This window comes from Nothobranchius furzeri, chromosome 12 (genome assembly GCF_043380555.1).
Source record: "Nothobranchius furzeri strain GRZ-AD chromosome 12, NfurGRZ-RIMD1, whole genome shotgun sequence".
NCBI classification, from domain to species: Eukaryota; Metazoa; Chordata; class Actinopteri; order Cyprinodontiformes; family Nothobranchiidae; genus Nothobranchius; species Nothobranchius furzeri.
Window position 1 is genome coordinate 21,250,940 of NC_091752.1, and position 17,001 is coordinate 21,267,940.

General features: G+C 41.4%; 1 protein-coding gene across 1 annotated transcript; it reads left to right on the forward strand.

Annotated features, from left to right (window-relative positions):
• Positions 1-613: 613 nt before the first annotated feature.
• Positions 614-10,005, forward strand: slc25a28 (solute carrier family 25 member 28). The gene is made up of 4 exons (XM_015944341.3): positions 614-1,098; positions 7,379-7,607; positions 8,135-8,191; positions 8,593-10,005. The coding sequence occupies exons 1-4, from the start codon at positions 754-756 to the stop codon at positions 9,141-9,143; spliced, it is 1,182 nt and encodes a 393-aa protein (XP_015799827.1). The 5' UTR covers positions 614-753; the 3' UTR covers positions 9,144-10,005.
• Positions 10,006-17,001: the final 6,996 nt, after the last annotated feature.

Genomic DNA, 17,001 nt, shown 5'->3' on the forward strand with positions numbered 1-17,001 from the left:
CGCCTGACAGAAGGATAAACAGCCAATTGCTGCCACTTCAAATTTAGGACAAAATACCAAAATCCAAAAAAGGAAAGCACCATTTGAAGTCACGGACAACAAAAGATGTTTGGACCTCGAAAACGGCGACTGGTGTTTGGCACTATCTCATTTAGTCTGGCGTTGTGGGTTTCTGGTTTTGTTTCAGGTAAGATATCTGAGGTGAGGGGTGAGTGTTTTGTGAAAGTGTTTGCTTTTAAAACCTAGCGTGTTTACAGATTCACTATAACAGCTTTAAAATGTTGTGAACATCCAGTTTTGATTGGGGTTTATTTCAATATCACAAATAATGCAATTAATGAGTATTTTAAAGAATAAACATCAGCTTTTATCCGTTTAATGGTTTCATTATATATTTTCATAATTGGTTTGTTTTCTTGTTTTTCTCATTTAGTAATTTAATACATGCAACTCTTTCCAAGGGGTATTTATGGCATGTGCATCAGCCAATAGGTGCGGTAGGACTTGGCTTTTCTAACCAATCAGCATCACGGTAGCAGGGGCGGGTCTTGTTCCGTATTCGTCCGCCATGGCCTCCTCCTTCTGGGCTGTGGTTAGGTTGGGAAGAGGCGGGGACGGAGTGGGTGAAGCTGAGCTAGGGCAGGGGATTGAACTACTGCTACAACCCAAAGGAATGTAAAAGTTAAGGCCCGAAACCATCCTCGAGAAGGTGTACACGCGAGCTAAACGACTCAATATATCACATTTTTACTCATGGAAGCAGATGGATTTGCAAGAAAGCGTCGGATGAGAGCTGAGACCACGTGCATGGATCCCGTGGTTGCTGGAGCCTCTGCTGGGGCAGAAGTTCAATGGCTGGGGGGCAGATTCTGGGGAATTTCGGAAAGTATTGTGGGAAGCCTGACACCCCGAGTTGGAGGGGAAAAACAATTACAGAACGTTGATTTTGCCTGTTGTGCTCAAGATGCACAGACTGGGGACTTCGACGCAGACTATGAAGGTCTGCCACAGGGAGCTTCTACTAGCACCCACATGTTGGCTGGAGCTGTGGCCGGGATCATGGAGCACTGTGTCATGTTCCCCATCGACTGTGTAAAGGTAGCCTAGCTCAGATCGACTCGTTTTTAAACGAATATTCGATGTTTTAAATGTCTAGTTCCTGTTGTGTTCTGTGGGTTAGCCGTCATGCATGTTAGCATCGCTCGTTAGCTTCTGCGGCTAACATAAACACGCTACAGAACCGAAGGGACAAGGTCAGTTGGCTCAGCAACATTTTACTGCTTTCATTTATTTCTCAGCTCTGTATTAGACGTCGTGTGTGAGTTAAGTTCGTTCCAGAAGGTGCTTTAGAAAATGTTTTGTTTTAAGTGGCGTAAAATGGGTCAATTTGCATTAAACTGCAAACTTCTGCATCATCGTTTAGTCCGTTTGCTGTCACAACTTCAGCGTTACGTAAAGGTACGTAGCTACGGTGGCCCGCTGCGCCAAACTCCAACAAAATAAGTTTTCAAACGTGGTACATGTTGTACCAAGTGAAACTAATGCATAAAACACAACGCATCAATTTTTACCAAGACCATAAGGCAGAATTAAAGTTTTTTTTAGACAGCAAAAATTTAATGCTTCACTTTTCTGTGAAAGTATTGTCATTTTGTCTACATAAGAAACGAATATACAATTTTTAACACAACCAAAAGGAGTTAAAAAAAACTAACTAAAAGGTAATTCAGTCTATGAAAAGCCAAGTACAGGGAAAAATAAAATGTATTGACCAGTTAAGTTGTGCTAATTTACAAGACCAACTATTCAGTTTCTGTTACGACTCTGGTTAGAAAAAAGCTGTCTCTTTACAACGGGTTAAAGCTGGTCAAGCAATCATTGCCTTTCTCTATTGTTGCAAGGCAAATGGGAATGAATCGCATTGCTATATCAAGACAAACTGCTTGTTGTCCATTCTAAAGTATTTGTTCCTGCATTCCCTAAACAGTGTGGCCCTACAAGCTGCTTCCCAAACCTAATCTAATTGTTTACAGAAGGCTTTTGATCGCACCAGTCATGCTGTTTTACTGGACCAGTTCTCATGATCTTGATAAAACCTCACATATTCTGATAAAGCTAACTGACTTCTTTTAGATTCGGAACAAATGCTACTAGGGGTGTGACTGTACACCTAAAATCCCAGTTATTTTTAAATGTACAAAGTGGAAAAAAAAATCGTGTGAATGGGTACAGCATAAATGAAAATTAATATAACAGTTGATTTGCAGTAAATTCTCCAAACACAAATGCTCAGATAACATGAAAATGTATAAAATAACAAAGCTGGAAAAGCTGTATGAACTATTGAAAAAATAGATTTGCTAATTTTGGGTGTGGATCCCTCATTTAATTAGTACATTTGCAGTGGTCTATAGTAGGAATGAATGCCTTGTCATTTTTACTCTGGAGAAACAAAGCTCCAGTGCACCAGTTTTAGGACCTAGCAGTGACCAACATCACAGCTGAGTTTCAGATGACATTGGAGTATTATTTGCTGATGTTTGGACATCTCACCTCAGACTGGATAACAGGAAGTGACTCTACCTAGGGTTGGGCATCGAGCATCAATTGGAATTTAAGATAGTACCTTATTGTCATAATATTTGTGCAGAACTAAAAAACTCTAGACAGAATGTCATTTTGCCCTTAACAGTGGTTCAGAGAAGTCCAATAAAAGCTGAGAAACTTTCATACCCCTGCATCTCCAGCAGTCATGTTTCTCTTAAAGGAACAGTAACTTTATGCTACAACAGCTTTTAAAATTGCCCCATTACAATATTTTGAAATACACTCGCCTAAAGTATCATTAGGAACACCTGTTCAACTTCTCCTTCATGCAATTATCTAATCAACCAATCACAAGGCAGTTGCTTCAATGTATTTAGGGGTGTGGTCCTGGTCAAGACAATCTCCGAACTCCAAACTGAATGTCAGAATGGGAAAGAAAGGCGATTTAAGCAATTTTGAGTGTGGCGTGGTTGTTGGTGCCAGACGGGCCGGTCTGAGTATTTCACAATCTGCGCAGTTACTGAGACTTTCACACACAACCATTTGGGTTTACAAAGAATGGTGTGAAAAGGGAAAACCTTCCACTATGCGGCAGTCCTGTGGGCGAAAATGCCTTGTTGATGCTAGAGGTCAGAGGAGAATGGGCCGACTGATTCAAGCTGATAGAAGAGCAACTTTGACTGGAATAACCACTCATTGCAACCGAGGAATGCAGCAAAGCATTTGTGAAGCCACAACACGCACAACCTTGAGGCGGATGGGCTACAACAGCAGAAGACCCCATCAGGTACCATTCATCTCCACTACAAATAGGAAAAAGAGGCTACAGTTTGCACAAGCTCACCAAAATTGGACTGTTGATGACTGGAAAAATGTTGCCTGGTTTGGTGAGTCTCGATTTCTATTGAGACATTCAAATGGTAGAGTCAGAATTTGGTGTAAACAGAATGAGAACATGGATCCATCATGTCTTGTTACCTCTGTGCAGGCTGGTGGTGTAATGGTGTGGAGGATAGGGATGGGCATCTTTGACATTTGAATCGATTCGGTACTAATTCCCGGTACCTACGAATTAATACCGGTACTTAACGGTACCAGTTTTTGATACTTTTGAGTGTTTATTATTTTAATTATCTTTTATAATTAAAGATATATTTTTCTCAATATATAACCGTATTTGATAAATATCACGATAAATAACATACAACTGTTTGTATTTTAACATCGTCGTTGTAGTTTTATAAGCTGATAATTAAACTGAAGCAAACATCTTTACTGTGAACTAAATTTACTGTGTATCATCATTCCTTTTGCAGTCCTTTTTCATTTGATTTTTCCTACTGGGAAGGTAGAATTTCCGAGGAGAAAGCGAACGCACCATTAGCTGATAACAGCGGTGGCAATGGAAGCTAACATATCAAGCTAACGTTATCTTAAACAGTTTATTTAGCTGATAGAGCAGATTAAAACGATGATGCCTCACACTTAGATCGTTGTCACTGGTTTCATCTTCACCCAATCACCCGTCGCATTTAGTAAAGTGAAGCTAAACTTTAGAGCGCGTTCATGTTCTTCTAGTCGGAAATTCGGAGTTCCGAGGAGAAAGCAAACACACCATTAGCGGAACGGAAGCTAACATATCAAGCTAACGTTATCTTAAACATTTTATTTACCCACCGGAGCAGATTAAGATGAGGATGTCTCACTTAGATCGTTGTCGCTGGTTTCATCATCACCCAGTTACCCATCACATTTAGTGAAGTGGACCCAAGCTTTAGCGTGCGTTCTTTGCATGCTGCTCTGCTTACAACTGGCTCGCAGCGAGCAACGACATAATGCTCTTGCGCATGGGCAGCTGTCTTGGCAAGTTCTCGTTATGAAGGACGGGTACCGAAACGAGGCACCGTTTCAAATGACGTGAATCGGTGCTCAGTCGGTACTTTGGAATTCGGTCGGTACCTTAAAAAGTACTGAATTCGGTACCCATCCCTAGTGGGGGATGTCTTCTTGGCACACTTTAGGCCCCTTAGTGCTAATTGGGCATGGTTTAAATGCCACGGGCTACCTGAGCATTGTTTCTGACCATGTCCATCCCTTCATGACCACCATGTACTCATCCTCTGATGGCTACTTCCAGCAGGATAATGCGCCATGTCATAAAGCTCGAATTATTTCTAATTGGTTTCTTGAACATGACGATGAGTTCACTGTACTACAACGGCCCCCACAGTCACCAGATCTTAACCCGATAGAGCATCTTTGGGATGTGGTGGAACAGGAGCTACGTGCCCTGGATGTGCATCCCACACATCTCCATCAGCTGCAAGATGCTGTCCTGTCAACATGGGCCAACATTTCTAAAGGATGCTTTCAGCACCCTGTTGAATCAACGCCACATAGAATTAAGGCAGTTCTGAAGGTGAAAGGGGGTAAAACACCGTATTACTGTGGTGCTCCTAACAATCCTTTAGGTGAGTGTATGTTTGGCTGTTTACTGTGTTTTGTAATGATTCCTAATAATTATAAGGTGAAGTCTAATAATTTTCTGAGTTTGTTGGTTTATTTTTCTAAGAGTGAGTGTCTAACCTCATTTCAACCCTCCTATTTCAACAGTTTTGTAGCAATAAAAATATGTATAATATGTACATATCACTGGTAAAGTGCATTTTCCTTTCATGTTGAATTTATTGATTAACCGAAAACTAGGATCAAATGCGTCCTTCACAGAGGAGAGGGCAAAACATTGTGATGATGTCTAAAAACCAGATGTGGGCTTGCAAATTGTTTTGAATCGTGTCAAATAGGGATGCACCGATGTTAATGTTTTGGGTCGATACCGATATTCGATATTATACCTGTTATGGCCGATAACTGATATTTGCAGATATAGATATCAACAGTTTAGCTTCTTATATCAGCAAATTTTGAATAGACAAAAAATTATGCAAGCACATTTTTGAATGTTTTGCTTTATTTCTACAAAGCGGAGTTTTCTAAATTTTCTGTACACACACGTCACACACATTAACGCTTCTGAAGTGATTACCGTCCTCGTCACAGGACCAAACAATTACTCATCACCCTCTGAAACAGATACACAAACAAGATGGAAAAATATTTAGATTGTTGTTATTGGCTCCGTTTTACATATCGGACCGATACTGATACTGATATTGATGAGGATATATTGTGCATTCCTAGTTTGAAATCGAATCATGAATTGTGTTGAATCAAAAATAATTTTCAAATCGTTAATGAATTGTGAGCAGGGATGAATCATGTTGAGTCCTATCGGCTGTGAGTTTTGCCGTATCGTTAGTGAATCGCTCTATAAATAACACTTTTTCCGTCTACTCTATTAATATTCTGACGCACTACTAAAGTCCCACACTCGTTACATTTATGAACAAAAAGTAAAGGGAGAGTGGGATGACAGCTGAAACGTCCATCAGACTCAGAACTTGTTGCGCAGCGGACCGTCTGGCTTTAAATACACAGCGCTGCTTGCGATTGCATGCTTATAAGCGCATTCTGGCGGACACGTAAAAAAAAACATTTCTTGAACTAAATAATTACACTGGCGATTCTGTATTTTAATTTGATATAGACGCTCTTGCGCCCTCTGGTGGCACAAAAATATTGCACCCAGTGCAGCAGAAGGACTTGAAGCAGTTAACTGGGAAAAAACTAGTTAACCTGGTTACAACATTAACAGCAATTAACCAATTCAACTTAACTATGTATATCCCTAGTATTTTTTATATTGTATGGAGATACGAATCGAATCAGCTCCAGTGGTGGAGATTCACATCCCTAATGCCTGCACGCCTTGAAGATCCAGTAAAATTACCTGGAGGTTTTGCCAATGGAAACTGGGATGTTTTCAGTGTCTATAAAGATGATGCAAAGGTTCTTCTAGTGATACTGATGCAAGATCTAGGGTTCCTGCACTTGTCTGTATTTATTGTGCATTTGTTTGGCAGCATCAAAGTTTAAAGGGGTTTCATGTTCGGTCTTTTTTTGAGGGCAGTTCACGTTTGCAGAGCTGGGTTTTATTGTAGTCCATACATCTGGAAGTTTGGTATAAAGGGCTCACATCACAGCTGGTTCTTCACATGCACTCATTGGCCTAATCCATTCCTAGGGGGAATGACTCTAGGACTAGTTCCATAGAGGGAATTCCTATATTTATAGTATCTGTACTCTTGAGCTAACCTCTTTTTCTGCAAAAGTAAAGAAAACGCGTAATAACTGCACGGACTCTCCGCTGTTATGCTTCTTTTAGCCTGATGTTATGCAGGTGCTTTGACCTGGCTGACCCTAAAATGAGCTCGTAAAGCTCCATCCTAATTGGTCATCACATGGGCTGCATGGTGGCGCAGTTGTTAGCACTGTTGCCTCAGGTTTGAAACTCGGCTGCGGCCTTTCTGTGTGGAGTTGCTTGTTCTCCCCATGCATCTGCCAAATAAATAAATATAAACATGTGGATGTTTCTTCTTCTTTTTTTTACCAGAGAGAATGTGTGTGTGAGTGTGTGTGTGTGTGTGTGTGGGAAGAGGAAGGTTTAAGGTCACGGGGAAAGAGGATTAAAGGAAGTAAGCTGATGTCCCTTTGTGACCTTGGAGCTTGTAACAGCATACTTCCTTCTATTCAGTCGTTCATGTACACCAACATGAACCACACCCAGCATCGCACACCTCATTTCCCCCGTTTGACCCCTGCTTCTTACTGCCGTCAATTTATTTATTACTCGTCGCTTTATTAGAAATAAAAAAACATTTTGTGTCATTTTTGATTGATGTAAATGAAATTGTTTTTTTTCCCTCTGCAGACCCGAATGCAGAGCCTCCAGCCCGACCCTGCAGCTCGCTACAGGAATGTGATGGATGCTCTCCGCCGTATTGTTTCCACAGAGGGAGCGTGGCGACCGTTACGAGGCCTCAACGCAACAGCGATCGGGGCAGGGCCCGCCCACGCCCTCTATTTCGCCAGCTATGAGAAACTCAAACGGACTCTATCTGATGCCATTCATCCAGGCGCTAACAGTCATTTGGCTAATGGTACCACAAAACATGCACACATACAGTATACACCAGCATTGTGCCAGTCGTGTCTAGCTCAATGAGTCAGCCTGACTCCAGACAACATTTAAGAATCCAGATGGTCTAAATCAGTTGAAAAAGATTGTAAAGTATTATTTAGTGTGTAGGAGTTTTGGTTTTTAGAAAATGTTTTCTATTTGGGTCAAAACTGTTAAAAAGTTTGCTCTTTTTTCTTGTTATTCTGCTGTTTTCTTCTTTTTCCAGTTAAGTAGGGGGTTGGGTAAGTCCTCAAATCTTCAGCTCTTTCCCCTTTTGTTTTGGTTTCAAATTGTCTAAGAAGTCCTGTCCACTAGGTGTCACTCTTTACTTAGTTTTGACCTGCTGATGGTCAGGAGTTCTCTTAGGCCTACCTGTGCTGCAGGTCTGTGTTTTAGTGCTGTGACACGATCAGACAGGTTCTGTCACAAGTGTAACTTTTTCTCCACGGCCGTTTCTTGTTCTTCTCATATTCGTGTGTGGTAAATGCAGAGGTGTGTTTATTCCAGGAGCAGCTGGTTGCGTGGCCACATTGCTTCACGATGCAATCATGAACCCAGCTGAAGGTAAGAGGCAACTTTTGGACATTTCCTTTTCACGCTCTGAGCCGACTTGCCTCTCAAAACAATCGTTTTAAGTTTCAAGGGTAGGAACCTGCAGGTGTCATGCTTAGAGGGACTGTCTTCCATGTTGGCCTCAAACCATTAGTCTCAGCTAGTCACTTCCACAGCTGTCTGAGGTCCACCTGTCCAAACATGTCAGTGGAAGGACACTGGTCTGAGCCCTCCATGCAGCTGTTTGAAAGATGCAGCTGTCTGCAGATTCTGCTGCAGCATTCTACTGGATGCTTATGTGTGCTCACAAGTTCACTAAAGCCCTATTTTACATCTGATACTAATGCGCCGTTGTCTTTTTCCATGTTTTTCCTCCTTCAACGCTGGACACACCCTCCCACGTCCCCCTCCAGTTGTGAAGCAACGCATGCAGATGTATAACTCGCCTTACCGGGGCGTCTTGGACTGTGTTGGCGCCGTGTGGCAAAAAGAAGGCCCTGCGGCGTTCTACCGCAGCTACACCACCCAGCTCACTATGAACGTGCCCTTCCAGGCGCTCCACTTCATGACCTACGAGTACCTCCAGGAGCTGCTGAACCCCCTCAGACAGTACAACCCCTCGTCTCACATGCTCTCTGGAGCTTTGGCTGGAGCCATCGCAGCGGCGGCCACCACGCCTCTGGATGTGTGCAAGACGCTGCTGAACACCCAGGAGTCCCAGGCCCTCAGCTCCTCTGGCCAAGGCAAAGGAGCCCACAGACACATCTCAGGCCTGGCCCATGCCTTCCGGACTGTCTACAGGCTGGGTGGCCTGCCGGGCTTCTTCAGAGGGGTCCAGGCGAGGGTCATCTACCAAATGCCCTCCACGGCCATTAGCTGGTCAGTCTACGAGTTCTTCAAGTACGGACTTACGAAGCACCAGCACAGTAAGAGAAGAGTTCCACACGCAGAGACCGAAACGTAAAGGTCCTCTGATGTCGGTCTGCCCTCGCTGTGAGGAGGAATTATACGCACATAGAGTCAACATGCCTCAGTTGTCTTTGTCTTTTCAGATAGCAGAATAAGAAAGATGTCTTCTGAAGTGTCTGGTCCCTGCCAAATCCTCTCTGGCTTCTCTGAGGGGAGAAAATGTTTTCACGTTAACACACCGAGTGGAATCGTTTCAAAAGCCTCTTCAGAAATCACGGTTCATTCAGGCTGAGCGAAGTGAACGCTCATCAGCAGAGGGACGTTTCTGTCATCTCTGAGCATTAAGTACGTTGGTTTGTGTCCAGATTTCCCCTTTCCTCTGTTATAATAAACCCGATTTACTGCTATTCTGCTCAAGGAGACATTCAGTTTGGGTTTGCTTCAAATACAAACGAGATCAGGCCTTCAGCGTCCAGAGAAAATTCATGTTGAAATGGTTTAGTTGTTTAAACTGAATCCAAAAGCTAAGACGCTTATTTATAATGTTGGATGAATAATAAACATGAATTTTGTCAAAAGCGATCCTTATATTAAGATTTGGACCTTTTAGAAAATTTATATGAATATTTTTTTGGTTATACAATTGTATAAAAAATTCCCAGCAAAAGAAAAAGATACATGTTTCATTTTTTATGCATTTAAATGGATAAATCTAAACTTTATCATCATAAATCTGTTTGATTTCTCCCTAAAATGAAAGATCAGTTCAGATTTTTGCTCTGCAGTAAAATGTTTTACAGATGAGGAATCAAGCTGTGTTTCGTGGCCGCAAATGGAAGCTGTCCTCCCTGATGTCTGATTGTTGCACTTGTTGAATAAAGATGCAGCAGTGATCGTCTCACTGCGTGTAAACGGTTTACATGTGGTGATTTAACTTTCTTCGGTGCATGATTTTTCACATTTAAAATCATTTTAATCAGGTAATTAAAAAAATCACAGTTCACATTCGCTGCTGGCTGGCAGCACTCTGATTTTAGGAGTATTTATTCCTCACTTGAAGCAGGTACAGTTGTTTAGTCGTGAGCACAGGTGCAGAGTTCAACTTTGACCCTGAAGACAGAATAGTCTGAACTTGTGGGTCTGCAGCTTGCATCCAAATAACCGGAGGAGTGAAGCGTTGGAATTCGGCAAATGATGCATAAAAAGTCAACTTTTCTACTGAAGTGAAAAGTGAGACTGCTGATTTCTGAAACGATTAAGCTGCAAATCAAACCAGTTTTTCTTATTGAAACACATTTTATTTTCTTGGACACAAGATATGACCTAAATTACACATGCATATGTATAATACATCTTAAGTGGTTTATTTGTTGCTCTTGCAGCTATTTTTATTAGTCATAGCAAATGCCACATTTTTACATTTTATGTTCTGGGAGGTTTTGCCTTTTTTGAAAATTAAAGATGGTGAAATTTGTAACTTTGCAAGATATTTTGGTGTTAACTATTTCAAACGAAATAAAAAAATACATGAATATAAATTACAGCTCCCCACAAACCACTGCTCTTTCTGCACACATGCTTTTTAGAATTACATAAGCATACATATAAAGTTTGAAGGGCAGGAAGTCTGAGCTATAATTATTTACCCGTACCCCTAATTTGAAATAAACATCTTGTAATGGCCACCTCTTAAAATAAGGCATGAGTGTAAATAAGAAAACACTTAGTGAACTAAAAGTTTCTGCGCATCATTTCAGTTTGATGCAGTTGACAATTCCCGCTATCCATATAAAGGAAAACAAAATAGATGTATATTTGAAATCTAACAGCCTAAACAAAGCTCAGTTTTAATGAATATAATCCTGATCTGCTTCAAATGTTTTTGTTATTAAAATTTAAAAACTGTTTTGTGTTCAAATAAAAACTTCTTTTCAGTTTTGTGAACATTTTAAATTAAATGAGTTTTCTGTAAGAAGACATTAATTTGTTGTTCAAGGTGCCGTTCTGGAATCCTCTTTCTTGACACGCTCATCGTTGCTCGCTTGTTATTTTGGTGAAAGGTGAAACAAACCAAAGAGATTTTGCAAGCAGACATTATGTAGACTTGTGAGTTTTGGAGGAGCAGACTTAATGCCCTTCAGATTACAGTGTGGAGTGACGTCTTCCCCACCCCAGCCTCCACATTCACACCCACTCACATCCATGCAAACACCTGTTCAAACACACAGTTAATGAACTGTCTCTGGTCCTCACTCTCACTCAGAACGCCTGCATGCACACACAAGAGACCTGAATAGTAGTAAAATAACATTTATTCTGATTGTTCTATAAGGAAACTCAGCATTATACACACACCTGGAAACAATGCAACCTCAGCCTTGCAAAGCCTCATAACACACACACACACACCAAATCTGTAAATACACTGTATGATTTCTCTGTCATTTGCATATTTTCTCTTCCTCACTTCCCACCACCACTCCACATGAAAGAAAGAGATTATGTCCACTATATGTTTAGTAACTAATGAATGAGGTGTGATTACAGACAGCCTTATCTAACTCACTGAGATGCACACACACACAGGCCGTGATCTCACACTCCCTGACGGTGCTGCTGGATAAAAGAGCTGTTGTAATTCATCTGTGTGCTGCTGACGCTTCAGCTGAAGGCCAATTTGTATGGAGGAGATAAAAGTGTTGAAGAACAGAGATGTCAAAGAATTTTCTAGAAGTGCTTTTTTTGGCAGCAAGGTTTTTTAATTCAACTAAATTTACTAATAAATTCATAAAAATAACAAAAGACTATCGAGGTAAACAGCTCAGACTAAAGGTCAGAAACTTGTTTTAAAGAAGAAGAAACAATGTTTACAGGATTAAAATCACAAGGTGCTTCACAAGAACAAAAAATATAAACTGATAAAAGAAAATTATATGAAAATCATTTTAAACATTTTGTAAGAAACCGGGAAAATGGAAAATTTTGTATAGAAAAACGAGAAGGAAGACAGAAATAATTAAGAAAAACGTGTACGGGATTCCAAAAAAGACAAAAATAAAAACAATGTTTTTTAAGCGCAGGGAGTGAAATTGTAGGGGTGGGTGTCTGGTAAATATTTTTACATGTTGGAGTGAGTTTTTGTGCAGAAATGATCTCAAGTTTTAACATTAAACAATTTTAAACTGGAAACTGACAATCCATTTTCTGGATGCATCCTTGTTCTGTGACATCAGCTCAATTAATGTTATTCCCCTTGCATTATTCCACTACACTATGTTGACATGATTGGATTCTTCCACAATAACTTTAAATGCCTAGAGAAATTATTTCTCTAAATATTTTGAGTGTGGAGGCATGGGAACTTTGAAATATGTTGGGAAAATACAATTTAATAGGTACAATTTGCCACTGAAGATTCAATAGAACACCCCTGATTCAGTGGGAGGGCGCAGGAAACTAAGTAATGTTACTTTAAAGTAACACAGAGCACTGTCCTGCTGCTCCACCCTGCTGGTTGAAAGTGGATTTACAACTGTCGTAAACAACCCAGCTGCATCCTAAAGCCTAGTTTATCCACAAGAGAGACATGCACGCACAGACAGAGATGTCCAAGATAGTGCATTTAATATTGTGTTTTTTGTATTTAAAAGACTTTTTAACACAAAAAAAGTTGTCCCTCGTTCTCTTCTACCTCTTCATGCGCTCACCACCTCTAAACCCACGTTTCCCGTCATTTCCATCCACGAATAAAACACTTGCTGCGAATCTCTTCGCTCTTTCATTCACGGGTGAATATGTTCATATATTTAGATTTTTTTTCCATGAGGTTTTCTTTAAGCTTCTCAGTGTCTGTCGCTAGATATCTTCAGCTCCTCTCACATTTTTGAGGGCGCAGTGGTGGAGCTGTCAATGACAGCGGTGTCCTGACCTATCACAAGCTTGTGTTCCCCATCTCGTTGAACAGAGCTCGACTCCGTCCGTCCTTACGAGCCTGCTGGAGAGCCCTCAAAAGGATGGATAATGACGTTGTGTGCGTCCGTCCCGATGCATACGGAGAAGTATAAACTAGCCTTTCTTACTTACAAGTCCAGTAGCAACAAAGCCAGGTCACAATCAGTCCGTGATTTTGTAGCTCCCTCAAACTAGTGTAGGTCACACCGATGTTCTCTCTGGTTTTAGCTCTTTGCTTCACCTCCAAAGACTTTACTCAGATACTTTTACTTCCAGGAACTGTCACAATGCCAACTATCAGGCGTAAAGCAGATAAAGGGTGCCCTCTATAGACCACTACACAGTCTACAAAACGATAAAGTGTGGTTGTAGGTCAGTAGAGGGCTGCTGAGTGGTGTCAAATATACAAAGTGGTCAAGTTTCTAACCCAACAACCAATGAGATCAATGTTAGAGGATTAGCTTAAAGTTTAAATAAATATCTGTTGTTACTTTAAGTAGAAGTTCAGATAAGTGTACATAAAGGAAAAAAGAAAATTATAGTATTCAAGAAATTGTTCACTCAAGTAAAAGTAAGCAAATGTATTTAAATTTGCATGTTCAAATGTACTTAAAATTAAAGTTATTCAACTAAGAAAACATTACCCAAAAGCAAGAAAACCTGCTGAAGTACTAACACTTCACTGTATTCCATTATTTCATTCAAGCAGCTAGGTTTAGTGGAACCAGCTGTCACGTTGAGAGCAGGAGGTTTGGACCTAAAATGCAGAAACCCAGACAACTCGGGCAGGCGCGGTTGAATAAATGAAAAGTCCCTTTATTAGGATGATGAGTAAATATCCACAGGGCTGGAAGCCAAGCCTAAAATATAGAAAAAACTGAATTACAAAAACAAAGCTCATTTATGAGCAAGAACCTGGAGTTTCTAGAGGAGGACAGAACAACACTGATAAAGACAATGGACCGACAAAACACTGAGGGACAAGACGGGGTTTTTAAACACAGAGGGGAGCAATCAGGGGAACAGGTGACAGGTGTGAGGAGTGAGGTCTGGAGGGGAGACAGGTGCCATTAGTAAACTAAATGGGGAAAAACTTAAGCAGAGGGGAGATAAACCATAATCTATAAAACACTAAATAACTAAACCTAAAGACTGAGGCCTAGTCCACACGTAGCCGGGTTTTTTTAAAAACGAATATCCGCCCCTCCAAAAACTTGCATTCACACCACCTCGTTAAAAAAAAAACTCTGTCCACACGTACCCAGATAAATACGTTGTTAAGGACATGCCAGACCCGTAGGCGGCAGTACTTCCCCCGTTCTTAACCTCGTCCTTCATCTGTGGTCTTCCGCAAGGAGCAGTAATTCCGCTTGCAAAAACAAACAAGCAAAAAGCGCTTGGATAATTGATAAAGCGAGCGCAGCTCTGAGGGCATCCATGCTGACGGCTAGTGTAAGCACAGGTCGCACACGTGATGTCAGCATTTTTTTGTCGCAGTGACGTTGCGGACCTTAAAACTCCGGTTTTGTCTGTCCACACGCAGACACCCAAAACTGAGAAAACGCAGATCTTCACTTTGGCCGGAGTTTTTAAAAAAAGATCCGTTTTCGTGTGAAAAAACTCCGTTTTCATGTGGATGACAGGCCAAAACGTAGAAAAATATCTACGTTTTGGCAGATCCCCGGCTACGTGTGGACAGGGCCTAAGGGCAAAGATAAACAACTAATGACTAGAGGGGTGATGAAGATAAAGTGTGGAAGGAACACAAAAGGAGACTAATGCAAACCAATAGGAACTGCAGGGGAGTGACTAGGAAGAAACTTGAGGGAAGCCTAGCGAGAGCTGGGGAACACAAGGAGACACATGAGAACACCGAATGTTTGGTCGTGTAAACGCATATCGGGATATCCCCATCAAAGCGTGTGTTCTGCGCATGCTCTGTTCGCAAGGAATCTTGGTCTTTTGAGTAGCGAGACGTCTTGTATGCGCCAGAACACCGGAAGTAAACAACAAGTTGGGAGCAAAATGGCGAGTCGCGGCACAGCACCACACTTTTGGAGTGACGAGGAAACTAAAGCGCAAACAAACGCGGTCGCTATCTCTTCTGAACTGGGAAACATGTTGTTGTTTTCACGGATACCAGAACAAGAAGAACCAGAAATGACGCATATTGCGTCTGGACGTAGTCCATACGTCCTGACGCTACCCCAGCGTCCGCATTTAAATCGGGTTATGCAAGTTAGAGGCAACTCTTTCTATTTATGCTTGTAAACGGGTTATTCTGATCAACTCAGAAACCCGAATACCGACCTTAACCCGATCATAACCCGATATTGGCTGCATGTAAACGTACTCATGGTCATGATCTGAACCCTGGACATTACTGCTGCTTAAATAAATTTAATGTTCACATGTAAAAAAAATAAACCATTATTATGGTCTGGCAATTCCAGGATGTACATTTTAACTGTACTTTGTAACTTTCCAACATTTACAGCCATAACCTTTATCCACATTGAAGAGAGACTAATGGTTCCTCCAACATGACTCCAAAGATGGAGCTCATCAGCTTGAGATGCCCGTTGTAGCTTGAACGTCTCCCACAGTGTTTTGCTGTGAAGAATTATGGGATGTGTGGGAGATTCAGCTCCTGTCATCACTTAAGAGAACAAGTTGGAGGAGGATTCTTCCCACCGCAGCCAAGAACACAGGCCGATCACTGACACACAATCAAATATAACCCCTATAAACACGCTTGCTCATACAGTCACTCAGCTGTGGGAAGATAAACAGCAACCGAGGAGAAAAATAGCATCTTCATGCGAGGTTAAGACACAGAACAATACGTAGACCTTAGGTGGCTTTGACGTGCGGGTTTGTTTGAAACGAGACCAATCAAGGTTCTCACGAAATAAAAGACTATCACGCAGAACTAGCTTTGGATGGTAAATCCTTGATACTTCTTAGTGTTTAGTGTTTGAAAAGTCAAAATGTGATGATCACAGACAACAATTGAGAAAGTCGTGAAGCTTTGTGCACAAACTTATTTGTGAAGAGAGACAACTGTTTCTCAACCTCAAAGATCAGTTTGAAATTTACGTCTAGTATTTAGATATCTATACTTCACTGGATCAAATCAAACTTTACTTATATAGCACTTTTCAAGCAAAACAAGCAACACAAAGTGCTCAACGGATTAAAATGACCCATATAACCACACACACACACACACACACACACACATAACACATTAAAAGACCACAGTAAACAATAGGCTGAGCTCAGATTGGACAGGTAATGAAAGACACGCCATCAAGGGAGCCATCTGCCTCGACAGCAGCAGATCCACTGCAGCAGCCAAGACACCAATCCCGGGCGCCCTGGGTGGCAACCCTCACAACTACCTGGGCACTACCCAAGGAGCGGCCCAGCCGCCGCCACCGGTCCCGAGGCAGAGGGCTCCACAGAGGAAACACTGGAAGGATTAAAATACGTAACATGTAAGATCACAAGAGCTAATGTAAAATATCCAATGAAATGTGATTCTAGAAATAAAACAACATAAATGTGTAACACAACAGTAATTAAAATAAATAAATAAATAAGTAAAACAAGCAATGCAATAAATATTAATCAGTTAAAAGCTAAACTAAAAAGGTCTTGAGCCTGTTCTTAAAAACATGAACGTTCTCTGCGGCCCTGCGATCCTCCGGCAGCCCGTTCCAGAGGCGAGGGCCGTAATAACCAAAAGTTGCCTCGCCGTGAGTGTGTGTCCTGACTTTAGGAGTGACAAGGAGACGGCTGCCAGAGGAGCACAGGGACCGCGAGGGTTTAAATGGTAAATGCAGTTGTGAGAGATGAGACGGGCCAATGCCATTAAGACACTTAAAAACCATTAAAAGTATCTTAAAATCGATCCTGAAACATACGGGGAGCCAATGCAGTGTTGCTAAAACCGGAGT

Bases quoted from the DNA above. Each gene is read 5' to 3' on its own strand.
- slc25a28 (XM_015944341.3), top strand. From the start codon at position 754: ATGGAAGCAGATGGATTTGCAAGAAAGCGTCGGATGAGAGCTGAGACC. The intron at 7,608-8,134 runs GTACCACAAAAC...TGTTTATTCCAG, and splicing joins TAACAGTCATTTGGCTAATG to GAGCAGCTGGTTGCGTGGCC. The intron at 8,192-8,592 runs GTAAGAGGCAAC...GTCCCCCTCCAG, and splicing joins AATCATGAACCCAGCTGAAG to TTGTGAAGCAACGCATGCAG.